Source organism: Neoarius graeffei, chromosome 2, assembly GCF_027579695.1.
Source record: "Neoarius graeffei isolate fNeoGra1 chromosome 2, fNeoGra1.pri, whole genome shotgun sequence".
Taxonomy (NCBI): Eukaryota; Metazoa; Chordata; class Actinopteri; order Siluriformes; family Ariidae; genus Neoarius; species Neoarius graeffei.
The window spans coordinates 88,111,637-88,130,959 of record NC_083570.1 but is presented as its reverse complement, the minus strand read 5'-3'; the positions used below and the strand labels follow the sequence as shown (position 1 = coordinate 88,130,959).

General features: G+C 41.1%; 1 protein-coding gene across 1 annotated transcript in view; it reads right to left on the bottom strand.

Annotated features, from left to right (window-relative positions):
• trpc7b (transient receptor potential cation channel, subfamily C, member 7b) overlaps nucleotides 1-19,323 on the bottom strand; it is a 248,983-nt gene that overhangs the window by 107,049 nt on the left and 122,611 nt on the right. The window contains exons 5-6 of the mRNA XM_060903621.1: nucleotides 7,252-7,485; nucleotides 2,150-2,414 (exon numbers count right to left, since the gene is read on the bottom strand). Coding sequence (XP_060759604.1) covers nucleotides 2,150-2,414; nucleotides 7,252-7,485 — 499 coding nt within the window. The remainder of the gene's footprint in view (nucleotides 1-2,149; nucleotides 2,415-7,251; nucleotides 7,486-19,323) is intronic.

Below are 19,323 nucleotides of genomic sequence, written 5' to 3'. Positions count from 1 at the left end.
AACATGGCACCCCAAATTATCATAGACTGAAGTCCAATGTGAAGTTTCTGCAAACACGTTGGATTCTGTGCCTCTCCACTCTTCCTCCAGACTCTAGGACCTTGATTTCCAAATGAAATGCAAAATTTACTTTCATCTGAAAAGAGGACTTTGGACCACTGAGCAACAGTCCAGTTCTTTCTCTCCTTAGCCCAGGTAAGATGCTTCTGATGTTGTCTCTGGTTCAGTAGTGGCTTGATATTAGGAATGTGACAGTTGTAGCCCCTTTCCTGAAGACGTCTGTGAGTGGTGGCTCTTGATGCACTGACCCCAGCCTCAGTCCACTCCTTATGAAGCTCTCCCAAGTTCCTGAATCGACTTTTCTTGACAAACCTCTCAAGGCTGCGGTCATCCCTGTTGCTTGTGCACCTTTTCCAGCCAGCCTTTTCAGCAATGACCTTCTGTGGCTCACTCTCCTTGTGAAGGGTGTCGATGATCATCTTCTGGACAATAGTCAAGTCAGCAGTCTTCCCCATGATTGTGGTTGTGTGTACTGAATTAGACCGAGGAATACACAGTATTTATACTGTTTTACTCAAAGTCAAAAGGAAATATTCTAATATTTTATGATTTTTTTTACTTATCTGCACTGTAGGCCATAATTATCAAAATTAAAATAGAGAAATGCTTGAAACATATTAGTGTATGTGTAATGAGTCCAGAATATATTAAATTTTCACTTTCTTAAATAACTGATGGGATTTATTGAACTTTTTCACAATACTGTAATTATTTGAGATGCACTAGTATTCTCTTTCTGTGAAAGACAAATATTCTGAAACAGAACCAATAAGCTGGTTATATAAACACCTGTCCAGCCCATATATCCATATGTCTAGCACTGAAATGTTCTGCTTTTCATTTCATTTGAAATTAAAATCATATGGCTGAGGTACACATCAAACGGAGTCTTGTTTCAGAGCAATTTGATAAAGATTATAATCAGGCAACTCCCTTGGGTTTTCACACATACTATCTGCAGAAAGAACATCATTAATACATAGAGCAATACAGAGCAGTTCTGCTCAATAAGAGATGACAACCATGAAGGAGAGAGTATAGAGTGGGGTAGAGAAAAGAGAAACAGAGCAAGACAGAGAGACAGAGAGAGTAAAAGGGAGGGAGCTGGGCTTCAATAATGAAATCAGATTAATTTTAAGCCTCTTTTCAGTAGCTTCTAAAACACAGGTTTGCTGCCATTTAGACTCTAAAATGTCAAACGCAGGGCAATCAAATGTCAGAGCATGAGTTACATCTAGAGATGACCTTCAAATTTGAAGTGACACAGGTCAATATGCTGGTTCAGGAATCATTTAATCCACTCCCCTTTCTGAATTGTTTGAACTGATATCCATCCCCATAGCTGGTATGCATCATCTTGTTTCCATTCATTTTATTTCCTAATTTGGGGCGTCCTAACCACGTGTTAATCTGTTTAGAAACCGCTTGGCAGCCAGTTCGGAAAAGTCATGTGAGGTTATGCTTGGGTCAGACAAAAAACAACGATTTTAAGGAAGTATCAGACATTGTCAGAGGCAAAATGCACCAGAAAAGAAAGAGAATAAACATGGCAGACAAGCCGAGTAAATATTGCTGGCCAGCTTTCCTGATGGATGGCCGAAAAGGCAAAAACAAATGCGGCATCTGATGCCAACTTTGCCAAGATGCTGCTGGACAGATGAGTGACAAAAGAGTTTGCACTTTCAGAAACATCAACTACAGGTTAGAATTGAAGTATTCCAAATCTAAACACGTCTGAAGTCTCTCGAACGCTCGCTGCTGTGTCGGAGGCCGCCGGTTCCGCCATGTTTGTTGTGACCTCGCTCATTATAATATTATAACGAGGATAAACTTTGGCTGTTTCCGTACCCAAGTGTAAACATTAGCGCGCTGTGTTTTTCCAGCTCATTCTCCTTCACAGGCATGAGACAGCAGGCAATACAACGTGTGATTCAAGTACCTAACAGTTATTCTAGCTCCACAGGGTACTATTCATATTTTTAATACATCGACCTGTGTCACTTTAACCATGAGGAAGGGTGTGTGTGTGTGTGTGTGTGTGTGTGTGTGTGAGATTGTTAAGGCATGGTTAATGAAATAACATGCTTACGTTGTAAAGGCAGGGTTGTACTTGGCTCCTAAGTAGTATGAGTACAGGTTGAACATGCCAATCATAAAGGCAACAAAGACCATGATGAAGATGACCATGAATTTGAAGATATCTTTAACTGTACGCCCCAGCGAGATCTGCAGTGGCCCGAAGCTCTCATTGGCTGGAAGGATGTAGGCGATGCGTGAGAAACTCAGGACCACTGCGATTGCATACAAACCCTCTGAGATGATCTGAGGGTCAGATGGTCTCCACTTATTCCTGGCTGAGAGAGGGAGAGAGAGAGAAAGAGAAGGAAGAAAATGCATATCTATCAGTCATATTCATTCGCATCCACATCAGTCACATACATCTGACATTATTATCTGTACAAATTTTATTCTCAAGTCTCTTATCCTTTCAGCTATTCAATTCAGTCCATATGGCAGAGCAGATGGCTGGTATATCTCTGTATTTGGCTTTAAGACTATCTTCAATGTTACCATCTTATTTGAAATTAGTGTTAAACTCTACCAATATTTCGCTTTAAAACTCTGAGATAGCACACCAAGTGTTAAAGACATACGGTAGATCAGCCAGATTAAAGACAGACTTTCAGCAAAGATGCTCACACACCCAGACAAGATTGAAGGTTCTTGCTCAAGGACCCAAGCGTGGCAGCTGGGATTTGAACTCACGATCTTCCAAGCAATAGCCTAAAGCCTTGAGCCACCATACTGTTTTTATTTCAAGTTGTCTTTCTGATAATTCTTCAGTAACGCAGTCATGTATGTTATTACCAGTTTACACCAGTAGATAGCAGCATTGATAACAGCTCACATAGGAGGAAGAAAAACAAACAGTGCAGTGGTGTGACACCTGTCATAAGTAAGTAAGAGCCTTTATTGTCTCTTCAAGAGAGAAATTTGTCTTGGGCACAAAGTCTGGCAATTCACAATTCATGTACACTATACTGGTGTTATATGTTAGGGGTAAAAGTCCTGAGCAATGGCATGAGCTGGATCTCATAGTAGGTTATACAAAGGATTTATAATGATCACAGTCACAGGCATAAACAATAACAACAACTGAGGAAAGAGTATTATTTGTTGAATATTTAATCCTGTAAAGATGATGATCTTATACTTTAGTTCCTGGGTTTAACCTAAAATGCTAAATGTTGTTCTAAATGAACATGATAACATCAATCTAATGCATAATGCACAATACATTGCATAGTATTTCCAGAGCAAGCTCAAGAAATGAAGTGAACCCTGGAGAACAAGAATTTTTTTTAAACTTCTGCCATGTAACTGAAAGTATTTTACTTCCCTCTAGGAAATGCCTCAAAGCCATTTAAACCAAAATCAGTAGGCATTTGAACCCCCCGAGTACAAACTCCCTAGTTATATCACAGTGGTGCTGAATTCTTGAATCTGATTGTTCAGAAGGTGTTGATTAATTTTCTATAACAGCAGTTCTGACTGGAGTGTCGGCTGTAAAGCAAACCACAGATTTTTTTAAATATCAATATGTTCAATTTAATACAACTCCAAATCAGAAAAAAGTTGGGACCTGATAGAAAATGCGAATAAAACAAGAAAGCAGTGATTTCTAAATTTACTTTGACTTGTATTTCATTGCAGACAGTATGAACCCAAGATATTTCATGTTTTGTCTGGTCAACTTCATTTCATTTGTTAATATACATCCATTCCTGCATTTCAGGCCTGTAACATATTCCAAAAATATTGGGATGAGAGCAATTTAGGCCTACGAATGACATAATTAAATAATGATGTGATTTGAAACAGGTAATGTCAACAGGTGATTGTAATCATGATTTGGTACAAAATCAGTATCCAGGAAAGGCCTAGTCTTTGAGAAGAAAAGATGAGCTAAGGATCTCCAGTTTCTCAACAAATGTGTGAGAAAATTATTGAAATGTTTAAACACAATGTTCTTCAAAGAAAGTTATGAAGGGATTTGGATATTTCACCCTATACGGTGCATAATATCAGTAAATGATTCAAGGAATCTGGAGGAATTTCGATGTGTAAAGGGCAAGGGCACAAGCCTAAGCTGAACCCCTTTGATCTCTGATCTCTCACATGGTGCTGCATCAAGAACCGTCATTCATCTATAGCTGATGTAACCACATGGGCTCAGGATTACTTTGGCAAACCATTGTCAAGCTCTACAATATAGAGTTACATCCAAATGTCAGTTAAAACTTTACTGTGCAAAAAGGAAGCCTTATGTTAACCGTATCCAGAAGTGCCATCAACTTCTCTGGGCTCGGAGGCATCTGGGATTGACCATTACCCAGTGGAAACGTGTACTGTGGTCAGATGAATCAGTATTCTAGGTCTTTTTTTGTAAGAAATGGATGCCAGCTGCTCCAGACCAAAGATAAAATGGACCTTCCAGACTGTTACCAGCAACAAGTCCAAAAGCCAAGGTCTGTTATGGTATGGGGCTGTGTCAGTGTCCTTGGCAAAGGTAGCTTATGCTTCTGTGATGGCAGCATTAATGCAGAAACATACATTTTGGAGCAATATACAGTACCAGTCAAAAGTTTGGACACCCCTACTCATTCATAGGCTTTCTGCAGTTTGACTATTTTCTACATTGTACGTAGAACAATAATGAAGAAATCAACATTATGAAATAACATATGGAACATATATCTATTATTATGTGGTAAACAAAAAAGTGTTAAAAAACAAAACAAAATATGTTTCATATTTCAGATTCTTCAGAGTAGCCACTGTTTACTTTGATGACGCTTTGCACACCATTGGCATTTTCTTAACCAGCTTCATGACGTAGTCACCTGGAATGCTTTTCAATTAACAGGTGCCTCGTCAAAAGTTAATTAGTGCAATTTCTTGCCCTCTTAATGCGTTTGAGATCAAACAGCAAATAGTAAATAATAAAAATACAGTAAATAGCCCTATTCCACAACTGTAGCAATCCATATTATGTAAAGAACCGCTCAAGTAAGTAAAGAGAAACGACATCCATCGTTACTTTAAGACATGAAGTGTCTTTTATTTAATAAAAATAAAGAAGCATCACTGAATTAGAAGATGTGTCCAAACTTTTGACTAGTACTGTATGCTGCCTTCAAGACGACATCTTTTCCAGGGATATTTTAACAAGACAATGCAAAACCATATTCTGCACAAATTACAAAGGCATGGCTGAGGAAGAAGAGGGTGCCTGTCCCTTCTGTCCCCAATAGAGAATGTGTGGAGAATTTTGAAATGAAAAATATGACAACAACGACCCTGTACTGTTGCACACCTTCAAACCTGTTTACAGGAAGAATGGGACAAAATAACACTGAAACGCTTCATCATTTGGTGTCTTCAGTCCCTAAACATCTTTTAAGTGTTGTGAGAAGGAATGGAAAGCTTACAAAGTAGTAAATGCTTTACCATCCCAACATTTTTGAAATGTGTTGCAAGAATCAAAATTGAATTAAATCTTTATTTTAAAACAACAACAACAACAACAATACAATTCATAAGGTAAAACATCAAATAATGTGCTGTTGTATTGTTTTAAATGTGATACAGGTCAAATATTATTTACACATCATTGTTTTCAGTTTTAATTTCAACATACCCTCCCAACTTTTTCTGATTTGGTAAGTTATCACTCAGTAACAACTAATTCACTGTGACGCTCCACGTTATGCTAAGGCTAATAATGAAAGGATTACAAATATATATTAAAAAAACTATTTAAAAAGAGAGGTTTATTTAGCATTCATGAAACTAGTCTTCATTGTTTTGTAACAGTCAGTAATTATTCTGACATGGGTCTCAGTAACATGACAAGCTGCATTTTTTTGTATTAACTTTGAGAGAAAAAAAGAGTCAAGTGAAGAAAGATTGTTCACAGCTGCCAAAATGGAAATGATAACAGCAACTAACTTTTCTTGCTGTTTAAATATAATTATTAACAGTTAAAGGTGTAATTTATTAATAAATTAGAATTGTAATCAGGAAATCATTTGAAAACTTGTAATTTGGATATATTCTGTACTGGAAATGTGGGAGCACAAGTCAGGTAAGGGAAAAAAAATTGCCAATCTGGACTATAATAATAAAAAAAAAATTCAAATGCCTGGAATAATTGAAACTTGCTAAGAATTAGACCAGTGAGCTTACTGCCTCCATACACAATGAGAGGAATGGGGAGAGACACAAAGAACAACCCAAAGTTGTGCCCTCAAAATCTTTTCCTAATTTTTCTATAGTATATCCCTCATCAAAATATTCCTATATAGGGATTGGCCAAGGATGGCTCATGTGATATAAAATAGTACCACCATTGATTAAGCAATGTATCTCATGACATCAAAAATAATAAAACAATGGATATGGTGTGAGTCAGTCATGGTATATCCTGGATATGCCATGAACTGATGTCATAATTTCAAGCTGTACAGCCGACTTGAGTCACAGTGTGAGTGAGCATTTCTGTGTGTGTATATCTACGTATCATGATCATGCCTGGTGAAGCAAGCGATAGTATGGTACACTGCACATGCGCAGGTTGAAGGTTGTGCTGACGTAAACAACAAACATGTTTGCCTCCAGTGAGTTTAAGCCAAGATTCAATCTTAACAATTTAATTTGGATTTTTTTGATGAAGGATATCAATCAAATATACCATGCACTGAGATGCACTGGTAATTATGGCTTCTCTTCAGTGACTGGTATAGTACTATTTTCTTCATGGCTGTGTCCCTCACAGAATAGTCCTGTGCCAGTCACCGAAGAGAATCCATAATTTCAACTGGAACCTCTCAGTACATGGTATATTTGATTAGTATAAGCCACATTAGACTTGGGAATAACATTTCCATATACTTGGTCACCTGGTGAAACAGTAACTCAGTGTAATTATGAAATAGACAGTATACTGTACATGTTTACAGTACAATATTTGAACTGCTGTCAGTAAATTAACGTAACATTCAATATGCCCTTGATGCTTCATGATCGTGTAATTGCATCCTTAAAATCCACTTTCAAAAATGACAGCAATTTTGCAGATATTTTCCCCCACAGGTCATTTGAATATCTTATGTAACATGGTGCCCTCACCATATGTGAAGTAGGCGATGTCGGCAGGCAGTGAGGCATTGCTGATGTCATGATTGGGCACATGGAGATCTATGTAAAGTTGTGCTTTAGACGCCTTCAGGAAAGCCATGAAGCGAGCGGTGAAGGATGCGACAAAGATGGACAGCATGCCGAAGTCCAGAACATTCCAGAGGTGCATGACGTACTCGCGTGGTCCATCAGACCAAATTTCTTTACACTCTGACCAGATCATACCTGAGGGCGAGAGAGAGAGAGAGAGAGAGAGAGAGAGAGAGAGAGAGAGAGAGAAAAGGCATTGTACAGATAGATTTAGGTTCACCCAAAACACAAACAATATAAATGTGCCCTCAAAATTAGTCCACAAGTTCCAGTTATGTACCTTAATAAAAGGTGTAGTATTGATTAAAGCTGTTAGCTTATTAGAGATGCAGTATGATCCCTCTGCACATTGCGCAACACTGCCACCTGTATACAGGCAACCCCCACACTAGGGTGCCACTGAGTCTAATGGCCAAAAATTTTTTTCAATGTTTTCCAGGTCCCACCCTCTCATTTTGTTCCTTTTATGAAGCATAGTAATTACTCCAAGTTTCATACAAATATATGCATATTTTTTGGTAGCTCAATGGGCTGAAATGTTTTCATAGAGTAACTATTCAGTAGCTGTTGCATGCGCGTATTAACACTCTTATTCAACACATTTGTGATAAAGGTCTACCTAAAAGCCTGGTTCACATGCACATGTGCATCATCTGCTCCGCAGAATGATTTGCAGCTGCTGCGTGAGCTGGAGAGCTACAAGAAACAACATGAAGCCGTTGCTAAAGCTGCAATAAAATCATTCTCTGGACACTTGTGGTACTTAAGTGAAATCCTGGTCGGTTTAGCATTCTTTGACTCTGCAGTGTCAGCTGAGGTGAAGTCAGCCATGGTGAAAGCCCTTGACAAGAAAACAACATATCATCCTCGACGCATTGCCTTCAACCCCACAGCACCTCAGAAGCAGTTGTTTGACTTTGTATCACAACACACCAAGCAGCTTTTCACAGCCTTTAACATACCACAGAAATTCCTCATGAACAGTCCAGATACATGGAGCAGTGGCAATGATTACACTGTTGGCCAACAGAAAGTGAGAAGTCTGAAAGTCGTCAGCGATGCAGCTGAGCGAGGGGTGGCCTTGATTCAGGCGTTCAATGGAGTCCTGACCAATCAAGAAGAACAAAAACAGTTCTTGTTGCAAGTCGTGGAGAAACACCGCCATGACTTTCCAAACAGTAACAAATCCACCTTGACTGCACTCACTGCAGCTGCTGTTGACAACTAAATTGCGGACAACTCATTTACACTGTGACATTTTGGTCACTGTTTGTGTTAATCTGTTTGTGTTCAAAAATCATTTGTTGCCTTTTGAAGTAACTGCTAATAACTGTTTGATTTTCATGATTTCTGCAGTATTCTGGTTTTTTATGTTAAATTTAACGTTATATGATATCAGAATTTTTCGGAAAATTACACATATTGTATAACTTTGGAACTGTTGAGCTACCAGTAAATATTATTATAATACATCCACACTTTGTCACATTTTTTCTTTTCACATTATGAACACATTTAGGGGGTGGGACAATGAAAATTAGAAACTTCATTTTTGAGTGGCACCCTACCCCCACACACATACACACAGGGGCTGAAAATGGATTATTGAAATGTATCTGTAATCAGACACATCTCTCTGACAATTACTGCTGCAGACAGGTAATGTGCCGGAATGAGAATCAAACACACACACACACACACACACACACACACACACACACACACACACACACACACACACACACACACACAGCTCATATTCTGAGAGATTGCCTTAGGAAGAATGAAATAGATTCTTACTGACAAAACGGGCACAGAGCAAAATTGGGATGGAAAAAGGAATTGGAATGAATGCGAAGACTAGATGAGCTGCAGAGTAACTAATAAAGAAAATATTTGTGAGGTTAAAAATAATGCTTCGACCATTTTAAGAGCTGCATTTTTCCTTCGTTTTAATCTAGGTTGCACATTCTACTACAAACCAGTATCCACTGACTGAAATTCTTTTCCTAATTGATGAGAATAGTGTTTTCAGCATTTCTGTACTTCAATCAGTTCCCCAATTGTACATCTTGTGCTCCACTTAGAGATACTTACAAACCCCAATTTCCAGAAAAGTGGGGATATTTTGCAAAATGCAATAAAAACAAAAATCTGTGATTTGTTAATTGAGTTGAACCTTTATTTAAGTGACAAAAATACAAAGAAAGTACAAACAAAAGCTTTTCAGTAGTTTTACTGACCAACTTAATTGTATTTTGTACATATAAACAAAGTCAGAATATGATACCTGAAACACACTCAAAAAAAAGTTGGGACAGAGAGAGACATTATTACCATTGTATTACATCACCTTTCCTTTTAATATCACTTTTATTGTATGGGATCTGAGGAGACTAATTGTTTCAGTTTTGCAACTGGAATTTTTGCTCATTCTTGCTTGATACAAGACTTCAGCTGCTCAGCAGTCCATGATCACCATTGTGTGGTTCTCCTCTTCACGATGTACCATGCATTCTCGACAGGAGACAGATCTGGACTGGCAGGTCAGTCAAGCACACGCACCGTCTATGAAGCCACTCTGCTGTAGCCTGTGCAGAATGAGGCCTGGCACAGTCCTGCTGAAATAAGCATGGACTTCCCAGGAGGAGACGTCACCTTTATGGCAAAATATGTCTCTCAGAAATCCCAATTTACGCCTCTGTGTCAATGGTACCTTCACACATACATGCAACTTACCCATGCTGTAAGCACTGATGTATCCCCCATCATAGATACCATCATAGATGCTGACTTTTGCTCCTTTCTCTGATAACAAACTGGATGGTCATGTTCACCTTTGGCACTGAGAACTCGATGTCTGGTTTTCCCAAAAACAAGCTGAAATGTGGACTCATCTGATCACAGCACATGTTTCCACTGTCTTTTGGCCCATCTGAAATGAGTTCGGGCCCAGAGAAATCGGTGGTGTTTCTGCATAGGATCGACGAATTGCTTCCTCCTTGTGTAATACAGTTTCAGGTTGCATTTCTGGATGCAGCAGCGTACTGTGTTAAGTAACAATGGTTTTCTGAAGTACTTCTGATCCCATGTGGCTATATTTGTCACATGAGCATGACGGTTTCTCAGGCAGTGCCACCTGAGGACTCGACAGTCACACACATTCAACAGTGGTTTCTGACCTTGCCCGTTATGCACTGAGATGTCTCCAAATTCCCTGAATCTTTGCACAATATTATGTACTCTAGATTTTGAAAGACCTAAATTCTCTGCAATCTTGTATTGAGAAATGTTCTTTTTAAATTGACTAAAAATTCTCTTACGAATTTTGGCACAAAGGGGTGAGCCACGACTTGTCCTTACTTGCAAAGACTGAGCCTTTGGTGCTGCTCCTTTTATACCCAATCATACTACCTTCACCTGTTACCAGTTAACCTGCTGAAAGTGGAATCTTCCAAAATGGTGTTACTTGAATATCCTATAAACGTTTCACTCTTATTTTGCCTCTGTCCCAAATTTTTTTGAGTGTGTTGCAGGCATCAAATTCTACCTTCTTAATTATTTACAAAATACAATTAAGTTGGTCAGTAAAAGTATTGAAAATCTTTTCTTTGTCCTTTTGTCAGTTAATAAAGGTTCACATGATTTAACAAATCACAGATTTTTGTTTTTATTGCATTTTGGAAAATATCCCAACATTTCTGGAAATGGGGTTTGTACATTATACTTACATACTATTCAGACCTGATTTACAGACACATCATTTGTAGCACTGTGGATTGCTTTAAGACTATATGGGAACCACATCCATCCATCCATCATCTGTAACTGCCTATCCTGTGCAGGGTCGCAGACAAGCTGGAGCCTATCTCAGCTGACTATAGGTGAAAGGAGGGGTACACCCTGGACAAGTCGCCAGGCCATCACAGGGCTGACAAATAGAGACAAACAACCATTCACACCTACGGTCAATTTAGAGCCACCAATTAGCCTAACCTGCATGTCTTTGGACTGTGGGGGAAACCGGAGCACCCGGAGGAAACCCACTCAGACACGGGGAGAACATAAAAACGCCACACATAAAGGCCCCCGTCGGCCACTGGGCTCAAACCCAGGACCTTCTTGCTGTGAGGTGACAGTGCTAACCACTACACCACCATGCCGCCCCATAGGAAGCACAGTTTCCTGTAAAATCTCATTAAAATGCAACATTATCACTTGTTGAAATCCAATACTGAGTGAATCAATATATCAAATTTCTCACTGCAGTATAATGCTGTTCAATTGTTTATCGCAAACTATTTTCAGTGGGCATTGCATCTTGCATGGAAAGCTCTTTTGAAGCCCATTGGTGCACCTCTGATAGAATTTCATTCATACACGGCTTCAATGGGATCCTACAGCAGATTCCAGTACACATATTTTAATAGGAGCAAATCTGGTCCAACTGTTTCTGTCTGCTGTGTTATCATCACACAGTGTGCTACAGGCACAAGACAAACGTCCTTGGGGTGGATGAGGTATGCGTTGGTTGTGGATTTGATTAAGACACTAGATAATACACTCAAAAAAACCAACATGGGTGTTTGTTACATGAACCTAAGTCTAACATGTCACGGTTGACATTTAGGTCACTCAACAAAATTGTTTCTGGCTAAGTTAACGCATTTTACTTGGGTGGAAATACTTTCCATAATTTTATTATGTTCACTGAGCAAGTTATTTGCAAGTTATTTTTTTTGAGTGTACTTTTTGTCTTCATTCTTCACTTTACTGAAGGAGCACAAACAATTGCATTCAAAGAACGACTGCTACAGTTCCTTAAGCTGGATGTGTGTGTTAGATGTGCTGAACCTTGGGTTCAACAGAACCGTTCATGCCTTTGTGACTTTAGTTATGATCAGACTGGCATAATCCCCATGGGGTGATTACAGTTTCTACAATGTTACCTTGAAGGACCCCCCCCCCCCCCCACACACACACACACACACACACACACAGACACACACACCTAAGATACCATGTACAAGTCAGGGTTTCTGCTCGGAATTTTTCTTGGTGGTCTGGTGTCCGGACAGAATTTATTTTACCTGACAAATTTGGCACTTACCAGTCACATTTCAATAACAGTCTTTGTTACAAATGAAAATATAAATATAATGTACGCCTAGGTTGATGAAAGAATGACAACGACTTCAATTCAGTTTGACTATTTAATGAACAGTAATGATTAAGCAAATAATTTTTCCATAGCTAGACGTGCGGGCGGCACGGTGGTGTAGTGGTTAGCGCTGTCGCCTCACAGCAAGAAGGTCCTGGGTTCGAGCCCCGGGGCTGGCGAGGGCCTTTCTGTGTGGAGTTTGCATGTTCTCCCCGTGTCCGCGTGGGTTTTCTCCGGGTGCTCCGGTTTCCCCCACAGTCCAAAGACATGCAGGTTAGGTTAACTGGTGACTCTAAATTGACCGTAGGTGTGAATGTGAGTGTGAATGGTTGTCTGTGTCTATGTGTCAGCCCTGTGATGACCTGGCGACTTGTCCAGGGTGTACCCCGCCTTTCGCCCGTAGTCAGCTGGGATAGGCTCCAGCTTGCCTGCGACCCTGTAGAAGGATAAAGCGGCTAGAGATAATGAGATGAGATGAGATGAGCTAGACGTGCGCTATGGTGGCACGGTGGTGCAGTGGTTAGCACTGTCGCCTCACAGCAGGTTCCAGGTTTGAACCTCACAGCTGACAAGGGCCTTTCTTTGTGGAGTTTTCATATTCTCCCTGTGTCTGTGTGGGTTTCCTCCGGGTGCTCTGGTCTGGTTTCCCCTACAGTCCAGAGACATGAGGTTAGGTTAACCGGCTACTCTAAGCTGCTCATAGGTGTGAATGTGTGTGAATGGTTGAGAAGAGAAAACCTCTATAATAATCCAGTAGAAGGCAACAGGAAACAACTACTGTAATTCTTCCTGAGAAACTGATGTCAGAGTGGCCACATCACTACAGTGAGATGCCAAGATAGATAGATATGTACCATGAATAGGCTATGGCAACTGATGAATTGGGGGAAAATAAGGACAATTGGGGGAAATTAAGTCCTGTAGGCTCATTCACTGTCAAAACACAAATGCCCTGTTTTGGGAACGAGGGATGCTACATTTTATATGATCATAATTATTGGACATTTTGACCAGCAAGTTTGTATTGACTTTTAATACATTTTGCTAGGCAAAAATTGGTAAATAGTGGCTAACAGAAACCCATTTGGTACAAATGTCTGATCAATTGCCACAAAACCCACTTATTAAACGTCTATGGCTGAGTTGAATCACCTTAACTGATGGAATTGGATAGCTTACACCACGGGTCATCACTGGTGGAATGCAATGTGGGTGCAGACCGACCAAAGTATTTCAGAAGGATCAATCGAATTGTGTACTCAAAAAATACCGTATCAGAACTTATCAGCCTTTGAGAAAAAATGGCTAGTATCAGTTCAGTTTGAGTTTTTTTAAAAATAAACATGAGCTATCACAGCTTCTGTATCAGATCCTCTGTTGCAGCCAATCACATGCATTTATATCAATGATGCAGCTCAGGGTTTCCCGAATATCTGCTAAACTGAACTCTTTCTACCTAAATTATTTGTCTTGGGTACTCTTTGGGATGTTAATTAGGCCTAACGTGAAGGGAAACTTTTGTAATAAAATCATAAAACTTGTTACTTCGAGCATGTCTCTTTTCAGTTTGTGAAATACAAAACTTTTTTACATTTATCATTAAAAATTGAACTTGAACTTTTAAAAGTAATTCAACATAACATTTGTATTCTATTTCAATATTATTAACTGCCTGCAATGGCACCATGATCCCCTAAAGGCCTCTGCATGCTCTTGCGACAAGGCTTTCGCAGATAGCTTTTTGCAGACAGTTGTAATTTATCGTTGAGCGGGGAGTAATAGGCATGCGCAATGTTATTCACCGCCACAACGCAAGGGGGCGCGAAGTCGCGAAATCGCTAGGAGTAGTTGGTGGGTGTGGTTAGTGGAGCGTTTATCCTCCGGTTACTTATAATGACTAGAACTGGAGTCGTATAGATGTACGTACTTCCTCACTTCCTCAATCAACCGCTCTTCGTGCTGCTCCATTTTCGCTCGTGTTTTTAAAAATGGCGGTCGTGAAAACAAACCAAACTGGGAAAGTAGGGAAGCGGAAGTGCGTGTACAGCGGATGTAGAGTGGACCAATCAGAGCCCTCTTGTCTGCGACGCTGTCTGCGAGGCTTCTGCGGTGGTCACAATTTTTGGGAGGTGCGCGCAGAGCGTCTGCGAAGGTGGGGGGGCTACGCAGACGCTATCTGCGACGCCGTCTGCGAGGACTGGGTTGTCAGCATAAATTGGCCTTAAGAATTCACAAACCCCTGGTTAGGAAACTATATTTTAGTTCATTAAAGCAGTTCATCAAGAAAATGAAGAGTATTCACAGCTTTGATTTCATTTACCGTCTCTGGTCTGATTAGTGAAGTGAGTGAAAAAAAATTGATGATGAAAACAAAATGTTTTGGAATGCATTTATTCTCTGCTTCAAATTCAAAACTGATGTCTAGGAGTCCATGGTATGATTCTATTAAAAATAATAACCGGGCAGCACAGTGGTGTAGTGGTTAGCACGGTTGCCTCATAGCAAGAAGGTCCTGGGTTTGAGCCCAGTGGCCGACGGGGGCTTTTCTGTGTGAAGTTTGCATGCTCTCCCCGTGTCTGCATGGGTTTCCTCCGGGTGCTCCGGTTTCCCCCACAGTCCAAAGACATGCAGTTAGGTTAATATGGGACGGCCTTGGGCTGAGGTGCCCTTGAGCGAGGCACCTAACTCCCAACTGCTCCCCGGGCGCTGTTAGCATGGCTGTCCACTGCTCTGGGTATGTGTGTGTGCTCATTGCTCACGTGTGTGTGCGCGCATGTGTGTGTTCACTGCTTCAGATGGGTTAAATGCAGAGAGGAATTTCAGAAGTGTGTGATGAATAAAGTTGTGCTTTCTTTCTTTCTTCTTTCAATAAAAGCACCAGTGCAAAACAAAACACCATTTCAAATTGTCTGATGTAATCCAGATAAAATAACCATTGATAGTTAAGACATCCATCCATTATCCGTACCCGCTTATCCTGTGCAGGGTCACGGGCAAGCTGGAGTCTATCCCAGTTGACTATGGGCGAGAGGTGGGGTACACCCTGGACAAGTCGCCAGATCGGTGCAGGGCTGACACATTGAGACAAACAACCATTCACACTCATATTCACACCTATGGTCATTTTACTGTAGAGCCACCAATTAACCTAACCTGCACATCTTTGGACTGTGGGAGGAAACCCACGCAGACACGGAGAGAACATGCAAACTCCACACAGAAAGGCTCCCGTCGGCCACTGGGCTTGAACCCAGAACCTTCTTGCTGTGAGGCGACAGTGCTAACCATGACACCGTGTATTTAGTCACTGATTGTGCATTTAGTCAAACAGCCGCAAAAACTCTTTCCACTAAATTTATAACAATAACCTGTCTTGGAAAACACTAAAGTTTCATTCCTCTATCTTTTCAGGGGATCTATGACATCACTAAACGATGTTGCACAATCTTTCTGAGATGTACTCAGACGTACACAAATTTTGGTCATAGAAACTTTTAAAACTCCTGATGTGTTTACGTTTTTTTTCTCAATCACTTTGATGCAATTCACACATCAGAAGCGTCATTCACCTCATTCTTAATGCAGATGTGAAATCAATCAGTGCGTTTACATGCACATAGAGAAAATCAAATTTCTGCCGTTGCTCGACTGAAATCGAAGTTCTAAATGGCATGGAAACACCTTAGCTAGGCTGAAATTGAACCGAACTTGATTTCTCGTAATCGAGCTACACGACCTAGATTATGCGATTTTTGCCGAGCTACTTAGTGCATGTAAACCCTATCGAGCTACGTAGTCCAGCTACTTACTTCAGCACTGCCCCTTCTGGAAGTGACGAGTGACGAGACCACAAGCGGGAAACACAACAGCCTCGGTCGGCATGACAACAGCAGTAGTAGCGAGCAGCAGAAGAGGTCAGGAGGAAGAGAAAATGGCGAGCAGAAGCGTGCACTTCTGGAGCAATGAGGAGACAGAGTTCATGGTCATTCAGCTTCATGCTCATCAGCTCGTTCTTCTTGTGAACACGGAACTGATAACTTTGTTTATACGCTTGAATAGCTCTTCTTCATGACGACAACTGGAAGTGTACCAACACGATGGGGCGTGTAGCGCCACCTGTGGCTCGGGTGCACAATGTACCTCACACAATAGCTCGAGTTCCTTGTGTGCATGTAGAATTGGATTTCTCTGGCACCCCTGCTGGGACCCTTAGCTGGATTACTGACAGTAGCTCGATTTGGATGTGCATGTAAACGTACTGACAACTGCACTTCCTTGTACGTACACATTAGCATTTCTCATTGTGTTTATACAACCTGTCATTGTGTCCACACATATTTCATTACTATTGATGTTTTGTCACTGTGTCGATGCATTTCTCATCTGACAACTTTCACCTCATTCAGCTTGATACTGTCCTGCATTGCACGAGTGTTTTCAATCAAATCAATTTAAACTTTCTTCAAATATGCATGAAAGAGCAAGGCCAGTCACACACTGTCAGTGGGAGGAGTAAAATTGCTCTTCAACTGAAAACAAATGTAATCACAAATGTAATCACATGCTCTCTGAACAGGATCAGTTGAAATAAAAAGAAACAAATAATATTGTATCACAGATGCATGTCATGGCACTGCAGTAATTACACACAAGCTTATATGGATGCCCAGGTTTCACCTGGTGCATAGTGATGAAAATGGAACAGGAAGCAGGTTTCATGCAGGTACAGTACAAGAACTCGGCTTTGTGAGAGGAAGTGGTGTTCGGACGCATGGTAGGGCAAGAGGGAGAAGAGCAAACAGAGGACACAGAAGGGGCGGGGTAGAGGGAGAGGCTCTACAATGCCCGCATTCCAGAGAATGAAAAGGGGATTGTGAAGGCCAACATGCCATGTGGTGATTTGGGCAATGGACAATGGAAGTTTTCACCACTCCAACCGTGTGAGGGATTGGTTTGAAACCCAGCAACACATTATAATGGTGTTCCTGTCAGGTTATTCACCATTCCTCAACCCAAATGAGGAATTCTTCTCTGCTTGAAGATGGAAGGTGTATGATTGCCAGCCCCATTATTAAATGTCATTACTGGAGGCAATGGATGTTGGCTGTGGGAATGTCACACCTGAGGCTTGTCAGGTCTGGGTACAGCATGCCAAAAGATTTTTCCCTCTGTGTATTAGAAGGGAAGACATCAGGTGTGATGTAGACACAATGATGTGGCCTAATAGGGATGAGAGACTAGATGCCCCTTCAGGGATTTCATATTTTGCCTGTTATAGTAATTTTTGATTTATACAGATACAGTGGTGCTTGAAAGTTTGTGAATCCTTAAGAATTTTCTATATTTCTGCATAAATATGACCTAAGGCAGCTGGGCCATAGAAGGTTCACGCTGCACGCTGCATGCTGCACGCTACACGTTCACGTGAAGAACCGGACCCTGGGCCATTAAACTTCATGCTTGGATGTTCACGTGTTGCGTCTGTTCTACTTTGACTGAGTAACCAACAATATGGACTCTTCGGATGATGACGATTGCCTCATTCTGCTTTTACTGAGACAGAGGAAGAGAAAAAGGAACAGAATTTGGAGCCGAGAACACTTCCTTCTGAGAGAAACCCGTGGTGAATTTCACCGAACATTCTATAATCTGCTTGACAATCCCGATGAAGAACTATTTTTCAATTATACCGTTCAATTATATTTTTTCTGAAGTTTTCCCCTGAAAGCATAGAGTTATCTCCCTAGACCCGTTCTGATTGGCTGGCGCGGCGGTGACCGCATGCATTGACTGGAATTTCCATCTTCACGCCTAGAAAAAAGTGTGCATGTTCATTTCACGCTTCACGCGTGAAGTGTGCAGCATGCAACGTGAACGCCGTTCTATGGCCCAGAGCAAGTCATGCTACGTTTGTCCACTTTTCTTTACACGCGTGTAGCGTGTAGTGTGCAGCATGCAGCGTGCAGCGTGAACCTTCTATGGCCCAGCTGCCTAAAACATCATCAGATTTTCACACAAGTCCTCATCTCATTATCTCTAGCCATTTTATCCTGTTCTACAGGGTCGCAGGGAAGCTGGAGCCTATCCCAGCTGACTACGGGCGAAAGGGGGGGTGCACCGTGGACAAGTCGCCAGGTCATCACAGGGCTGACACAGAGACATAGACAACCATTCACACTCACATTCACACCTACGGTCAATTTAGAGTCACCAGTTAACCTAACCTGCATGTCTTTGGACTGTGGGGGAAACCGGAGCACCCGGAGGAAACCCACACGGACACGGGGAGAACATGCAAACTCTGCACAGAAAGGCCCTCGCTGGCCACGGGGCTCGAACCCGGACCTTCTTGCTGACAGCGCTAACCACTACACCACCATGCCACCCCGCACAAGCCCTAAAAGTAGATAAAGAGAACCCAGTTAAATAAATGAGACAAAATTATAATACTTGGTCATTTATTTATTGAGGAAAATGATCCAATATTACATATATGTGAGTGGCAAAAGTATGTGAACCTTTGCTTTCAGTATCTGGTGTGACCCCCTTGTGCAGCAATAACTGCAACTAAACATTTCCGGTAACTGTTGATCAGTCCTGCACACCGGCTTGGAGGAATTTTAGCCCATTCCTCTGTACAGAACAGCTTCAACTCTGGGATGTTGGTGGGTTTCCTCACATGAACTGCTCGCTTCAGGTCCTTCCACAACATTTCCATTGGATTAAGGTCAGGACTTTGACTTGGCCATTCCAAAACATTAACTTTATTCTTCTTTAGCCATTCTTTGGTAGAACGACTTGTGTGCTAATGG